Raw genomic sequence first — 15120 nt, forward strand, 5'->3', positions numbered from 1 at the left:
CTTAGCAGGAGAATTGGACTAGGTGGTCTCCAGAGGTCTCTTCAAACCTTAACAAATGTGAACCAATATAAATAATGTAGCTGTAACTAAGGCCATAAGCAGGCACTCAGTTTAGTACACACTTCAGGAAATAGCTACACATTCTGCAGAGTGTCTGCGATGCCTCTTGAGTCCCCAGGTAGCATTGTAATATACAAAATGCTAGTAAATATACAAAATACATGGTTTTCAAAAGGTCCTTCTGTTATTTTGTCCAGGAAACCCTGATTGACAAAAAGGCTCTTTGCAGCAAAATTACATTGTTTTTAACTTTCCCTCCATTTAAAACAAAGTATCATTCACTTTTCCAAACAAGTAATTAACATCAAATTCTTACACATGGTTGCTTTTTAATAAAGGAAGTGTTTTATTTCTCTTTCAAATTGCATGTATCTGACAAAATCTAACACTGAATTATTTTAAAAGCTTGTGCTTTAGAAATTAAGTGTGAGACCTCTTAATCTACCTGTTTTGTTTTTTTGTTTTTTTGTTTGTTTTTTTTTTAATTTACAGTTTAACATTTACTTCCTGAACCTCAGATTGCAATCTTGCATTGCAGTGCATATGCTGAGGTAGGACTGCAGTGTGGAGACACAGATATTGGCACTGGGAGAGTGACAGAACAGGAATAGGGGAGGTGCTGCTCTTGCACAATCGATAACAGCTCCAGCTACTGAAGAGACACAGGATGAAGCAGGAACCTTCACACAACAGACAACCCTTTCTCCTACAGTTGCTACTTGAAATGAGTTTGGAAAAAAAGGCAGTCTGACAGGTATGGGTGACACCAAGGAGCACATTGCAGCAGGCTCTGGTCCTGGACTTCTGGAGCTGCTTGTGTTAGCTGAGGTTCAGGCCCCAGACAGGACTTGACAAAAGCCTATTCAGCTGGTGAGGGAGTTTAGAGCCCAGGCATGAAGAGATATTTTGTGGAGTTTGCAGAATGGAGCTTCTCTTGTAAAGAGTGGATGAATAAATTGTTCAGTTGGCATTGATTGTGTGTGAAAAACACGTGACTTTAATCAAATGATAAGGAATAATAAGAGTTGCAGAAAGCTATTGAATCTGAGCAGCAGCATAATGACAGTTAACTGGAGAGAGATCCCTGAGAGCAAAGCAAAACTGAGTACACTAATGAAAGATTTTTATCTTCCTAGGCAGCTCAACTTCCTAGGCAACTCTCAAACTGGTCTGACAAAAATGACTTTGGAAGGAGAAATTTTGTTGATAGAGGCCCTCCTTCAACAGGCCTTCAGCACTGGCACTATTTCAGCAAGACACTCTTGAGAGATCAACTCATTTGGGAAGAAAATTCTTTCTACCTGAATGGTGAGGGGAAAAAAGGCACTAGCCAAAAATTATTTTGTATTAAAAAAAAATAACCTTGGGCAGTCATGGAAAAGCTATCATAGATTTGGTTTTGGGTACTTTTTTTGGAGGGCATTGTTAGTTTGGTATGATTCTGAATCAATCACCACCATAAGGTGAAAGCTTTTTACAGTCAGTTTAAATCTACAGGCTAGGTTTTCTGCCTCCCAACTCTGCTTCTCCCCTAAGAACAGCTATCAGCATCTGTTGACATCACTACTAAAGAGTTCTACAAGTAATTAATCCCTAACTTAATGGCTGTATTTAGACATGCTCTAACCTATCCAACAGAATCTTAGTACCCTGAGTGTCAAACAGCAATCCAAGACATTAGAGGAACAGACAGGTACATCCCAAATACAAGACAGTGCTAGTATTGCCATTCTTCTTGGATGACAAGGAAAAGTACTCTTCATTTTTCCATTCAGCACATAGTTCTTTTTGGAAAGAAACAGACTGTCACCTGAAGACCACAATGCTAAGTATACGAGCTTCATTTCAAGTAGCTTCAAATTTCTAGTAGGTTTCTTGATCTTCATGTAAATGGAAAACGTATCTGAAGTGTATATGGCTGTAAATATGAGAATTCTGGGGTAAGGTAGCTTAGGACTCAAAGTCAGAGTCATCATCTGGATGTCTACGTTTATCATTCGTCATTGCCGAGTGTGATCCTCTCTGTCACTGCTGAGGGTGCAGGCTGCCTGTTAACATTCTGTGAGGTGTAAATACTGCAAGGAAGTACCTACTACTCTCTTCAGGTACTTGTTTCTTCATGTCTTGACCACTTTGAGCTGTGAAATTTGTACCATAATGCAACCTGCTTGTTGTTTCACATCTCCTCTGTTTACCTAGTTAAATTAACTTAGAGTGCTCCAAAGAAATCCCTTTCTTTTTAGATTTATACTTGTAACTAAGTAGTCATTTGGTTATTTTCATATTTCAAGGCTTGTCTCAGTCAATCCCTTCAATTCACCAGTCATTTTGGTGGCTCAAGTTCAGTCCTTGCAGATCTGCAACTGCTTGCATGTGTTTAAGTGTTCATCCCAAATGCAAGTGCAGAAACTCCTGAATCCTTCTCCAGGAGTGTTCCTGTGCGTGGGCATGTGCTTTGCTCTCTCCACCCCCCAGAACAGGCACCCCCAAAACACGATCCATAGCTACCTGACAAAATGGAGTAGAAGGAGGATCAATTCGGTGACCTGCTCCTGGATAACTCAGGAGTTCAAAGTTGTCTTTCCCATGCTGGCGTAGACGCCTGATTGCCAGCTCAGCATATAAGGAGCTCTTCCACATCCGATCATCTTCCCCTACCACTAAGAGAAAGTGACCTTCTGCTTTTTCAATGGGGATCACGCTAGAAGAATTGGCAGGATTCGTTGGGTCATCCAGAGCTTCAAAAACGTCATATACACCAGACTCAGAGACAGTGACTTTCTCCATATCAAAGCGCAGCCCAGGCAGAGTCGTCTCACCATAATGGAGGTCTGCAACTGTGTTTGAACTACAGCCAGAGATTGAGACAGCAGCCACTACTTCTGGCAGGAAGGTGATCATGGAGAGCGCTAAGTCCGCCCCTTTCCCAGTCCCAATCACTCCAACTCCTGGTCCTTTCACCTTCAGATAAGATAGGGGGTGAAGAAGAGAGGAAGAAAGGAATAAAGGAAGCATACATTATAATGGGATTAGCCATTAATTGACTTTGGAGTTGTTTTATTAAAAAAAAGGCTAGGTTAATTATTGATGTAACCTGTTGCAAAGTGACAGTCTGGACCCACGCTCCTCCTTCTGTTTACAGTCTTATTTTTCAGAGACACCAAGAGAGATCAAACCCCACAAAAAATGCCAACAGGCACAAGGCATACCACCACTCACTCCTTACCTGGTCCCTACTGCATATGTTAAGGCAAGTTTTTTCTCATTTTCCTAAAACAGCTAACAGGAAATTCAAGTCTCAGGAAAATAAAGTAACCTCACAAACTATATTTGAAGGATTAGATATGTAGTATTTGTCTTGTCTTTTTCTAGCCTGGAAAATAAAACTGAAAGCAACATTCCACATCATCAAATTCATTCTTTCAGCTACTATGAGCAGTATCATATCATCCTCTCTTAAAACGAATTGCTTTCATGTAAGAAAAAAACCCAAACAAGCCAAGCATTTTATCACCACTGGTCTTGTTTGGAGGATACTCCAGCATTCACTATCCTACTGATCAGCAATCTTCTAGCTCCAGCATGAATTTAACAGATACTTTGTGCTGGAAGACATTCACTCTCCCCAATCATATGCATAAGCCACAATTGGGCCTAAGCTTGCCCAGCAGAAACTGATACTCAAATATAAAAAAAAAAGCACCACCACCACTTAGGCATAACTGCTAAATCCTCCCTAGTCCCAAGAGATTTCCCACTGCACTCACCTTTGGGTGACGCTGTAGGAACCTTGCTGCCTCCTCAAAGTACTCAAGTTTTAAGTCTTTCAAGATCATAGGAAGATCTTCAAAGTCAAAATATGGCAGAGAAAGAGTAGCAAAACCATGGGTAGCCAGGAGACTAGATCTAAATTCAATCAAGCCTCCTTCATCACCATACATGTCAATCACTCCTGGAAAGGGACCATCCCCTGTATTAAAGAGAAGAGTTACAGAGGAAAAGTTATCAAACAGGACACAAAAAACTATGTCGTGAAGAGTAAACAACAAAATGCTTAAGACATTTGCTATTAATAGTCATATAAGACATTAGCTATTAATAGTCATTATTTTTCCATTTGCACAGCAGAGATTTAAGAGAAGCAGTGCTATGTCCCTCTCCAGCTATTTCAAACTAAGAATAGGTCCAAGTCCTTACATTCCTGTAAAAATATATGAAGTTAAAGGTTTCACTCTTTAAAACAAAAAACAACAAAAAAAAAATCAAACAAAAACCCCAAAAAGAACAAACAAAAAAAAAACCACAACAAAAAATAATTAACAGTTCTAAATGTATTTTTCCATGGTCTTCACCTCCTGCCCTCAAACCAGTCATACACCAAGTCAGCTGTTTTCCCACAAAGTCACTTCTTAATTAGCAAAGTGCAAGCTCATGAGTAATGAGGCAAGAGCAGTGAGCCCTTGAAGTAAATTCTACAAAACTTACATAAACTCTGAAATAGCCTGCATTGAGCAAAGCCCAACAAAGATAACCCATTGTTAAAATCAACTGGACTTACTAGCTCTCTCTCAAGCTCAGCACTGTGAACCTTGGCAGGAGAGCTGCTCCTGCAGACATGATGAGACAGAAGGCCAAACTGAGAGCCATGGGTGCGGCTGTGTGTGCAGGATGATGTACAGATAAACGTGCACATACCTGTGCACAGTTTGTCCCACCAAACTACACAGATAATCAGAACCACAATTTTAAACAGCTGTGCTTTTGCAGCCAAGGTCATGTAAAATACCTGTATGCCAAGCCAGGAGATCTTAGGTTAAAAGGCTAAAGATGCTACTTAATGGAGCTTTAAAGACCCTAAACAAGCTATTTTTTCCCCCCTGGCCACCAGATGTCACATCTTATGTGTCCTGATCCAGCTCGCTACAACCATCTCAGTACAAAGAGGACACACTTGTTGCAAGAGTGTGTTAATTCTCTGACACTACTTGTATGTGCTAAAGAAAAGGTCTCTGGCATTTCAACACACTTGAGAAAAGGAAATTTTCTTCCTTTTCCTTTTAGCATGTCCTTCCTAGACATGCTAAATGGTGGAAACCTCCCAAATTAAAGCATTAAGAAGTCAGAAAGGGACTGAAACATGCTTTTGGGTTCTTACTCATTCAGTTCTGATTTTTTTTTAATTGAAGTTCAATATTCTACTTGAGAGAAAACAAGCTGGGATAAATTTATTATAATGATATGGTCAGCAGTAACCTTTAGTTAGCAGCAACCAGCCTATATGGCAAGAAAATACGTATTTAATCATCACTCCTACCCGAAAAGCTTTCTAGCAAGAGCGTGTAATCAGAACATAGTCATAGATTAATGTGTTTCTCTCTCATGAAGACACTCTTTAACTTGCACAAGGATCCTGGACTGCTTCTCTGAGTGCCTACACATGCCTAAGTATATGGGTCCTGCAGAGCTCACTAAAAAGCAGGATAAAATGGGCTTGACAACTTTACCAACATTTAAAAACAAACAAACCTCCACATCTGTAACTCTTATTCCTTAATTGAGAAATCGCTTTCATATTAAAATTACATCATAAGCCCACTTGTCCTCTCACTTTTAATAAGAATGGTTCACATTTAAGATTCCTATCTTTAAAATATTAACTTTTTTTTGTCCCTGGAACAAAGAAGGGTATAGTCATAATGCTGTAACTGGACTCTCCATCATGAGGGATGGCAATATCATTTAAGCAATGATTCCAGACTTTTCAACACTGTTACAATGCCAGAGTTTCTAAAGGGGAAATTGCAGTTTGATCTTGCAGATGTTTGGATTCCCACTGAGCTCAGCAGAAATCAAACTCATCCTCTAAGGCAGGATAGATCAAAACAATGTCTCAGAGATGGAAAATCCAGCATGCTGACTAAACATCTGAAATTCAAAGTTCAGTCTCTGTTGTTTTTTTCCTCAGTGGACTTTGGATCCGTATCTAAATGGATTAAAAAAAATCATTGGTTTGGCATGAAAATACTTAGTAACTGTAGTGATACTTACAGGAGTTGCTGAACCAAGTAGTTTTAAATTAGAGGTAATGTGGAGGGCAGTTCCAGTACCCACAATACTCAGGGAACTACAAGAAGTTTAACTCATAGCTCAAGTGTACAAACACAGTCACTGGTGTAAGGTTTCATTTTCCAACACCACTCACAGACCATCAGAATATCACACCTCATAAAGCACAACCATCTCATAAGCAGAACAGGCAGAACTTGCTCATAAATCCATTTTGGCTTTATACCACAAAAGTATACAACTACTAACTGTAGTAACTCTGTAGGAACAGAGGTGAGATACATATATTTTTTAGAATTTCATCTGCTGCTCTGCTTCCTGGCTTGTGTTTCAAAGGGAAGAAAAATACCTTTTAAATTCAGTCCTACTTAGGGTATAATCCTTGGGACATTCAGCACAGGCTCACACAATGAAGCGCACCATCTTTTCTGGATGTTAGATTCTGGTACTCCAGAGCAAACATAAAAGCTACTGAAAAACCACAGGCTGAGCACAGCAACGAAGTAAACTCCACATCCCCTGTTCTCCTTTAGCTCCGGCCCGTCCCGCAAGAGCCGCCTCCCCGCGCCCGCCCTGCTCGGAGCCGCCGAGAAGGAGCAGGCGGGGCGGCCACGCGCGAGCCGGGCCCTGTAGCGACAAGCGCTTGGGATATCTTCCTAAGAGTTCAGGGCCACTGTCTGCAGGGCAGCGTTCGGCTGTTAGGGAATGAGGATTCCCCGGGTGACAGCCTCTGCGAGGGTTTATTTTACGAGATTTTCCTTGCTCTGGTCCGAGAAGGCGGGGGGTCCCGCCGGCCTCGGGGCGAAGGTCCCGGGCCGGGGCACTCACCCGGCGGCAGGAAAAGAGAGCCCCTTATGACTCCTTCCTTCAGCCGGATCCTCCGCACGCCGGGGGCCGTGAACAACCTCCGCACCTCGGCCTTGGCCATCACGGGCCCGGGTATGGATCCGGGCAGGCTGTGGCCCTGGTGGACCAAAACCTCCACCTTCATCGGGGCCGTGGTGCTGAGGGGAACGAGCCGCTGGTACGGCTTCTCCATGCCGGCGGGGGCCAGGCTCCAAAAGAGCCCCATGGGCTCCACGCCGGTGTAGTCCCCGCCGTGGGAGGCGTCCGTGCCCAGGTGCAGCTCCCCGCGACTGTCCGCCCGGTAGTGCGCGCACGACTGGAAGAGGCGGCCGCGCTCATCGGCCGCCACCGCCCGCAGGGTCACCGGCTGCCCCGGGCTCAGCCCCGCCACCCGCGTCTCTACCCGCTCGTCCGCCGGCCCGGTGTGGGGGGACACGGCCAGGCTGGCAGCCCGTCGGGCCGGCGGGGTGCGCAGCAGGGCCCGCACCGGGGCGGCGGCCAGCGCTCTCCACATGGCGGCGGCAGTGGCGGGTGCGCGGTGTGGCCTCGCGGCCCGCAATATCGGTATCGCGGCCGCCGCCCCTTCCAGGCGTCCCCAATAGAGAGCAGAGCCCCTCCCCGCCCCCCAGCCCCGCAAGGCCGCCAGCCCCGGGCCGCTCCCGCCTCCCCCAAACCATCCAACTGACTGGAGCAGCGAGCCGTGGGTATCGGTTAAAATTTCACTTTAATCCATTACAGTGGATACAAAACGCACAAACGGGCCTGACGCACAGGCAACAGTAGAGGCCGCATGCGGGCTGCAGGCACTGCCGGGTACAACATGTTCGGGGACACAGTGCAAGTGCGCCGGCAACTCCCAGCGTCTTCTCCTTCAACCCCACGCTTGGCTGCACAAAGTTACTGCCGATCCCGGCGGGGCTGAGCGCTCACCCGGCTGCGCAGAGAGCAGCGGGCGTGCAGCCGGAGCCCCGCTCCACCACAGCGGGCCGGCCGCCTCAGGCCCCTCCAGGCCCCCTCACGGAGCCGCCGTGCCAGCCTCACGGAGCCGCCGCCGGGCTGTTCTCAGCAGCCCTTAGGAGCAGGGAGCTGAGCCGGCATTTGGGGAATGTACAGGCAGGGAGCTCCGACAGTGCTGCGGATCTCCACAGCGATACCCAGCCGCGCTGAGGAAACACCCGGAAGCGACTCCAGGATGACAACTAACAGGACCTGTTCTGTTGTTTCTTCACGCTTATGAACTCCCAAAGACTGTTTAAATGTCTCATTTCTACTGCATGCTATCAAAACATCACATCAAGCTATGGGCTAGTTTGTTGCCTATAAATGTGAAGTGAAATATTCGATATTTTTAAGGCAGATGCATTTTAGTGGTTTGAGAGCAACAAAGGAGGGAGAAGTGCAAAGGGAGAACAGAAACATTACTGAAGGCACATTACTGCCTCCAGAAAAACTGGAATACTGGAACTAGAACACAAAGCTGAGCATCGGCATACATCTCCTCTGACAAGGCCAAGGCATGTTTTCATCCCGGTTCTCAGCTTGGATGAGTTACCTACCACTTCAATTCACACTCAAGGCACACAGCCTTACCACCATTTGTTTTCCACAGCTTATAACCTTGTACTACATAAAACAGGAGGCCAAGGCCTCTAACCAAGATTAGAGGAGGGTATAAAAAGGAAGCTGCTTTCTTGTTTTCACCAACCATCATCCTCCAAGAAACCTAATAGCTTATTCTCTGATGTTCCTTGTTCTCATTCTGAGCCATTTAACAAAACAATTTAACAGAACATTTAACAAAACCAGCATCTTCATCTGTAAAGTAACCTAATTCATATCAGAGCTTACTGGATGTTCCAGATAGCTCGCCTGTGAGGTGTTTACGAAAGAATGCTTGGATCTGCTGCCAAGCATCTATCTGTGCCTCACAGTGTGCCTTGGGCTCCCCTCCCCACATCACAGGCTTGCCAAATAGCAGGTGCATTGAGGCTGCACACATCGGGAAAAAGGGAGGTTCAATGTAGTGCCCTGCTCCAGGATAACAGACTATCTCAGGCTTTTCCTTCCCATGAGCTTGCAAACGTTTGCTCCCCTCAACTGCAAAGAATTCACTTTTCCAGTTGTGATCATCCTGGCCAACAATGAACAGGAAGCAACACTGAGCCTTCTCCAAAGGGATAAAGCTTTGCTGGTCAGGCCCTTCTAGTGGGCTGTTCAATGCATCAATAATATCAGCAATCCCGGACTTGCCGACCTTGATGCGTTTTGGATTGATCCCAAGGGGTGGAATGGTGATGTCCTTGTAGCGCAGCACCGCACCCACATTTGCCACTGAGGCATTGATAAGGGCAGTGGCTGTGATGCCCTTTAGGAAGGAGGCCATGGAGACACACAGGTCACCCCCCTTTGAGTGTCCAAGCAAGCCAATTCCTGGACCTTTAACCTGCAGGTGAGAGAAACCACAATGAACCACGGCATGCCACTTTAATATATTGCCATGTTTGCAGCTGTGTCTGTCCTAAATTTGGACCCCACGTACAGGCATCTGAGGTTCTGTGTACAGGGCCCGTGTCTGAAGGATCCTAGGCACTGTTCTGTGCTTGATTTATGATCCTAAGCCCTACTGAGACTGCAGCATCATCCTAACAAAGCTACAAGGTTCAGTGCTGAAGCAGAGTACAGCTGTGCTTGCAAATGTGCAGTCCCAGATTCCCTTTATTTATTATGCAGTTAATAGAAGAAGAGGGCAAGTGCAGGTGAGGCCTACTCTGCAGTTGCTTTCTTTCAGTGCAAAATGCTCAAAGCCAGCAATGACTATGATATTGTCATCACTTATGTTAATGTATTTCTTATATTCAAGGTTCCCCTATTAAGAAGCTGACATGGGGTAGCAGGCTCCACATGAGCTGCTCTCCTGCTTCTCTACAATGTTTGGTATCTAACTCACAGGAAGTGGTCTGAGGTAGCTTACTCATTAAAATTCATCTTAAAAATATAACCTATTAAAACCATTTTTCCAGGAGAATTGTACAGTCCCCTGGAGTCAGTCTAGACTAGGTTACCTTCATTTTCTTTTACACAAGGCAAATTAACTAGAATAGGAAAGTTAAATGACCTTACTGGGTGCTGAAACCCTGTAAGGATACTGGAAGAGGGTTAGCTAATACCACAACTCTTCAAAATCCAAAGACTCTCAGGGGCAAATAGGCTCTGAGACAGCATCAGAATCTAATACCTTCTGTGCCTTATCACCAGTGTAACAGGCTTCACACCCATTAACTTTGAAATACGGGAAGGAAGAAATTAGAAAATATGGCTGAAACTTTGCAACATATTAAAAATACAGCAAGAATAGCAGTGGAGGTGTTAATGAGAGGCAATGGTACTGTACTGCTCTCAAGGGAAAAAAATGCAGGGTGAAGCAATTTTCAGATTTTTTTGGGCAGAAAAGTGCCATGAGCAGTTAAGGTTAAGGTAACTAAAAAGCAGACAAGACCTTTAAGAACTACTCATCTTTCTGAGATTGAGGAAGGTATTTATTTTCATTCTCCTGAGAAACCAAGTGTTGGTTTGTGCAATTCTAGCTACTTTCACTCATAGCTACTTATAAGGAGATGCAGAATTGAGCAGGGCTCTCTTCCAAGAGGTGCTGAATTAGAAGGATCCCTAAGTGTATAACTAGCTATTAAAACCCATACTTATGAAATACCAACATTTGGAGTGATTTTAAGAGATTATAAAATACACAGCATCAAATGTGTATCGGTGGACTTCCTTGAGTTTCCTTGGTTTCCCTGAGATGTAGATCACAGAAGGCTATCATGTGCTCCACAATTGAAAAGGACATTTAGTTCTGAGGGACATTCTACAGAGCATAAATCTGAAACCCCCACTGCAAGTCCAGTAAGCCTCCAGGAAACTAGCACCCTAGTTATGACACTGGGTTGAATGGAGTAGAAATTACCAGTATGTGACCAATGTGTCACTGTTTCACTTGGGCAGATCAAAAGGAAGAGATGGAATAATCTGCCAGAGAGCCATTTTAATGGGAGTTAAAAGATATAAAACAATAACAGCCAACTCAACAGCAATGCTATTTTAAGTACAGCAGCTCTGCCCCATCTGTAGTCTGACAGGACCTAATTGATGAGAGTTTGCTGTAGTGAGTCAATGAACAAACTAACCTGGGTGTGGTCTAACATATAGTTTACAGCTTCTTCAAAATATTCCAGGTGGAATTCCTTCATCCCTTTGGGGAGATCTTCATAGCTGTAGAAAGCCAGAGCCAGCACAGCAAAGCCGTGATTGGCCAGCAGGCATGCCCTGTATTCAGGGAGTCCTCCTCCAGTTCCATACAAGTCAATAATTCCCGGAAAGGGGCCACTTCCTGAGAGAGACCACATAACAGGACACATTAACCCACAATTTTTAATTTACATTCCAAATTCATAGGCCTTGGAATGCGTCTTAAAAATAAAAATATACAGCAGCAGAATGGTATTGAGAGTCCTAAATTAGTATGACAGTTTTAATGAAGTGGCTACATTGCTTCAAGATTAAACAAACTAGCATAATTTAGCAGGTCTGCTAATGTTTTAGATAACATCAGGAAACAGGCAGCTGGAAGAGAAGGGATCTTTTGACAGTCACAATTAGTTCTCTGTATCGTGTAAATTCACTGCAAATGTATTAAGCTCTGCTTCAAAATCTCATCTTCTGACGGTTCCAACTTCTCAATTTTAGTGTAAATGCACCTCAGTCATTTATTCTGGGATTAAGAGAAGAAAGTATTTGAAACCAGCCTTGCTTACCTGGTAAAGGAAGCATTACATTAGGTTCATCATGGGACAGGGACTGAAATCCAGAGCTGAGAGGGATTGCTGCAAAGTACTAACTGAGTATGGAAAGGAGGTGGCCAAGAGGGAGACTTCCATTCCTGCTCAGGAAGGAGGGTGAGGCTTCCCTCAGGTGTCTGCACATTACCATCAAACCTATGTAACAAGCAAGAACTTGAAATTTACCTCCAGCCTCAAGAAGACAGATGAAGTCAGAGCCTAAGGCTCTGGCTGGCTCAGCACATATGATTTTAGAACTGTCATGAAAGAGTTATCTGGGACAGAAAGGAAAGAGAGGGGAGAGGGGAAGGCACATGATACATAGAGGAGCTCCTTGGGGTTCCAGAGACATGCTTGGTGAAAACTATTGGAATAAGAATCCCATTATTACCATGTAGATTGTGCCTGGGCCAGTCTGACCCTTGCTGCTAGGCCAAAGGCGGCAACTGTGGTGTATCACCCCAGAGACACCTTTAGCTTGCTGGAGGTTGCAGCTGGGCACTGAACAAGTCCAGGCTTGTTAAGAACTCCGTTTACCTCAGGAAGGAAGGCTTCAGGCGAAGGTGAAGAGAAAGGAGACGGATTCTGCCGGAGGGTTGATATCCAGAGCTTTATTCCATGGTCACAGAGGTCTGAATCACAGGCAACAGCTCCAACAGAAAGCCGAGCACATGATCTGATTCACCTTTTAAGCTCCAGGGGGAGGGGAGGGAAGGGACAGGTGTGCCACCAACCAGGTGGGAGGGGGAGGGTCTCAAGGGATGAGGGACACCTAAACAGGCCAATGATCACCAGGCCTCAGGGGCATCCTTTGAAAGTGATGAACCACACAGATGCCTTACTGGAATGTTAAGCCTGATTGACAGGACTCACTCAGCAAGGGGGCGAGGGGGAAGGGGAAGAGAGGTATTGCCACACCTGGGAGGTGACCTGGAAGTCTAAAACAGGACATTACAACACACCGCAACAGAAAACCTCTGTATCATGGCGGGAAGGAAAGGTGGGATACTGTGGGGGTATGGCTACTGCAGAACCAAGGGAATGCAAAAGTTGAGGTTTCCTACAGAAAACTAGCAGAAATCTGGACAGGTGATGGAAAGATAACAGAGCATTTGTCAGGCAATCTGAAAAACTCACAAGCCCTTTCCATTATTTTCTGACAAAAATCCTGCCCGGGCAAGTCTCTCCAATGTTTTCCTTGACCTGCTCACGAACAGGGAAGAACTGGGGACAAATGTGGCGGCAAAAGGCAACTTGGGCTACAGCAATTAGGACACTACTAAGTTCAGGATGTGTGGAGAGGCTGGAAAGGGAAGCCACAGATTTAAACTCCTCAGTTTAGGAGAACATCTTCCACTTACTCAAAAGAATTACCACCTGATTTTTCTGGAAAACAGTAAGGTGCAGGAAAAGTGCCTTGAAAACTGGCTGACTCCACCTCCCATAGCATTTGGGAACAAAAAGTGTACTGTGATCAATGTCTTCATATCCAGTAGAAATCAGATAAACAGACACACGGGCTTCACCCACATGAGCCTGCTCCGTGTGAGCAGTACGGCCGGCAGATCAAAGCTGGTCGGGCTGATCAGGCCACGGCTTGAGGAGTGTCCAATCCCTACTGGCGAGACGCACCTCCCCCTTGTCCTCTGCCGGGTCGGGAGCGCTAGGGGAGCCCAGAGGCGCTCTGGCTCCGGACCTGCGAGTGCGGGACCGAAAGTAGAGGAAGCAACGTAGGGGAGGGAGCCCGGCATGGCCGGTACTCACCGGGGGGCAGGAAAAGCGTCGCCCGGATCCTCCCTTCTCGCACCGGGATTCTCCGCACCCCGTCCCGCAGGAACGCCCGCTCGTGCTGCGCCTGGGCCAGGAGCCGCCCGTGGCGCTCCCCGTGGCCCTCAAACACCTCCAGCTGCAGGAGGAAGGGGCTCTGCACGTCCCGCTTTACCAGCCGCCAGAAAGGTTTCTCGGGCTGCAAAGCCCAGAGCAGCCCCATGGGCTCCAGGCCGGAGAAGCTGCCTCCCGGCAGCGCAGGACAGCGGGCGAGGTCCAGCTCGCCGTCGTCGCCCGCCTGGTAGCGGGCACTGGCCTGGAAGAGCTCTCTGGTCTCGTCCCGCAAGGACGTCCGCAGAGTGACCTGCTGCCGCGGGCCCAGGCCCTGCACGGTGATGGCCAGCGGCTGATCGAAGAGGCTGCGGGCGGCGGGCGACAGGCGGATGGAGGGGGCCATGGAGGAGAGTCCCTGGGCGGGGGCTGTCCCGGGGCTCCACGCGGGGCCGCGGCTCCGTGGGGCTGCAGGTGCGGGGCCGGGCCAGGGCAGCCGCCTCTGCCAGGCGCGGAAGCTGGCCCGGCACAGGGAGCGGGCACTGACCTGCCACATGACTCCGGATCGCTCCCGCCTCTGGAGGCGGATTCTGGGGCAGATCCTCGCGAAACCAGGGCCGGGCTGGGGCCTGGAGTGCCGCTGGCACGCCCCGGCGGGGCGGAGCGGGGCGGCAGCTCCCTTGTCCCGCCCGCCTGCTTCTCTCCTGCCTGCCTGCCGGTTTCTGCCTCCCTACTTCCCTGAATGCCTGCCTCCTCTTCTGTCTTCCCCCCGCTGCCTTCCCCGGCTGTGGGAGGCTTCATCCAAACACTGCCGAGTCCTTGAAGCCCGTCTGGGCCTCGGCGAGCTCCTCGGTGTCTCACCGAGCTCTCCCGGGCCGGGCGGTGGCTGCGGGCAGGAGACGAGCCACCGAGCAAAATCGCAGTCGGAATTCACTGGAGGGAACGGCCGGTGTGAGACAGATCGTACAGAGATGGGACGGCTCTGCACGGCAAAGCCAAGGGGCCGCAGCTAGGGCCAGCTCCAGCCGAGACGGGGAGAAGCCACACCAGCACTCGCTCACCATTGCTTCTTGTCTCCTTGCCGGCTCTGCTTCTCTGTTCGTTACCTCAAGGCATGGGCAAGGTGGGTTATGTCTCCACCAGGCTCTGCCCGGCCTAGGCAGTTGCACAGCCAGGTGTGTTAGGAAGGATGGTCAGGATGCTCAGGGATGCAGGAGCAATAAGGGAGGAGCACTTTTTCAGACTATTTAGGTAGGTCAGGAAACATGTGGCTCTTCTAATAATGGATTGTGCAAGGATTTAAAAAACAGGGTCATTCCGTCCATCTTAGGCAGAGATGGATCTTCTGATCCAAAAGGAACTGCAGAGGGAGAGCTGTTTCCTGAAGCCCCCACTCTTCCTGGAAGATGCTGGCAGGGATGCCTCATGCTCTGAGCTCCTCATGCCTGTCTTAGAGGTGTGAAAGTAGAAGCATCTAAGGGAATCTTACATTGCC

General features: G+C 47.2%; 2 protein-coding genes across 4 annotated transcripts; both read right to left on the bottom strand.

The window, feature by feature from the left end:
• Positions 1–508: 508 nt before the first annotated feature.
• On the bottom strand, positions 509–7486 carry LOC131558841 (acyl-coenzyme A thioesterase 5-like). The gene is made up of 3 exons (XM_058806885.1): positions 6955–7486; positions 3828–4030; positions 509–3021 (listed from the first exon to the last, which is right to left on the bottom strand). The coding sequence occupies exons 1-3, from the start codon at positions 7484–7486 to the stop codon at positions 2446–2448; spliced, it is 1311 nt and encodes a 436-aa protein (XP_058662868.1). The 3' UTR covers positions 509–2445.
• A 205-nt stretch (positions 7487–7691) lies between these two features.
• Positions 7692–14046, bottom strand: LOC131558694 (acyl-coenzyme A thioesterase 1-like). 3 transcript variants are annotated; one of them, XM_058806658.1, is made up of 3 exons: positions 13572–14046; positions 11157–11359; positions 7692–9415 (listed from the first exon to the last, which is right to left on the bottom strand). In XM_058806658.1, exons 1-3 carry the CDS (start codon positions 14029–14031, stop codon positions 8810–8812), a joined length of 1269 nt encoding a protein of 422 aa, XP_058662641.1. In that variant the 5' UTR covers positions 14032–14046; the 3' UTR covers positions 7692–8809. The 3 variants fall into 3 exon arrangements, with proteins under 3 accessions (XP_058662641.1, XP_058662642.1, XP_058662643.1); XM_058806659.1 differs by having other exon boundaries at positions 11157–11355; positions 13568–14031; XM_058806660.1 differs by lacking the exon at positions 13572–14046 and adding an exon at positions 11784–11791.
• Positions 14047–15120: the final 1074 nt, after the last annotated feature.

Source organism: Ammospiza caudacuta, chromosome 6 (genome assembly GCF_027887145.1).
Source record: "Ammospiza caudacuta isolate bAmmCau1 chromosome 6, bAmmCau1.pri, whole genome shotgun sequence".
Classification (NCBI taxonomy): domain Eukaryota; kingdom Metazoa; phylum Chordata; class Aves; order Passeriformes; family Passerellidae; genus Ammospiza; species Ammospiza caudacuta.

Coding starts and splice junctions, on each gene's coding strand:
- LOC131558841 (XM_058806885.1), bottom strand. CDS start 7,486: ATGTGGAGAGCGCTGGCCGCCGCCCCGGTGCGGGCCCTGCTGCGCACC. Junction 4,031..6,954: donor CTCTCTTTTCCTGCCGCCGG/GTGAGTGCCCCG, acceptor TCTTTAATACAG/GGGATGGTCCCTTTCCAGGA. Junction 3,022..3,827: donor TCCTACAGCGTCACCCAAAG/GTGAGTGCAGTG, acceptor TCTTATCTGAAG/GTGAAAGGACCAGGAGTTGG.
- LOC131558694 (XM_058806658.1), bottom strand. CDS start 14,031: ATGGCCCCCTCCATCCGCCTGTCGCCCGCCGCCCGCAGCCTCTTCGAT. Junction 11,360..13,571: donor GACGCTTTTCCTGCCCCCCG/GTGAGTACCGGC, acceptor GGTCTCTCTCAG/GAAGTGGCCCCTTTCCGGGA. Junction 9,416..11,156: donor ATATGTTAGACCACACCCAG/GTTAGTTTGTTC, acceptor TCTCACCTGCAG/GTTAAAGGTCCAGGAATTGG.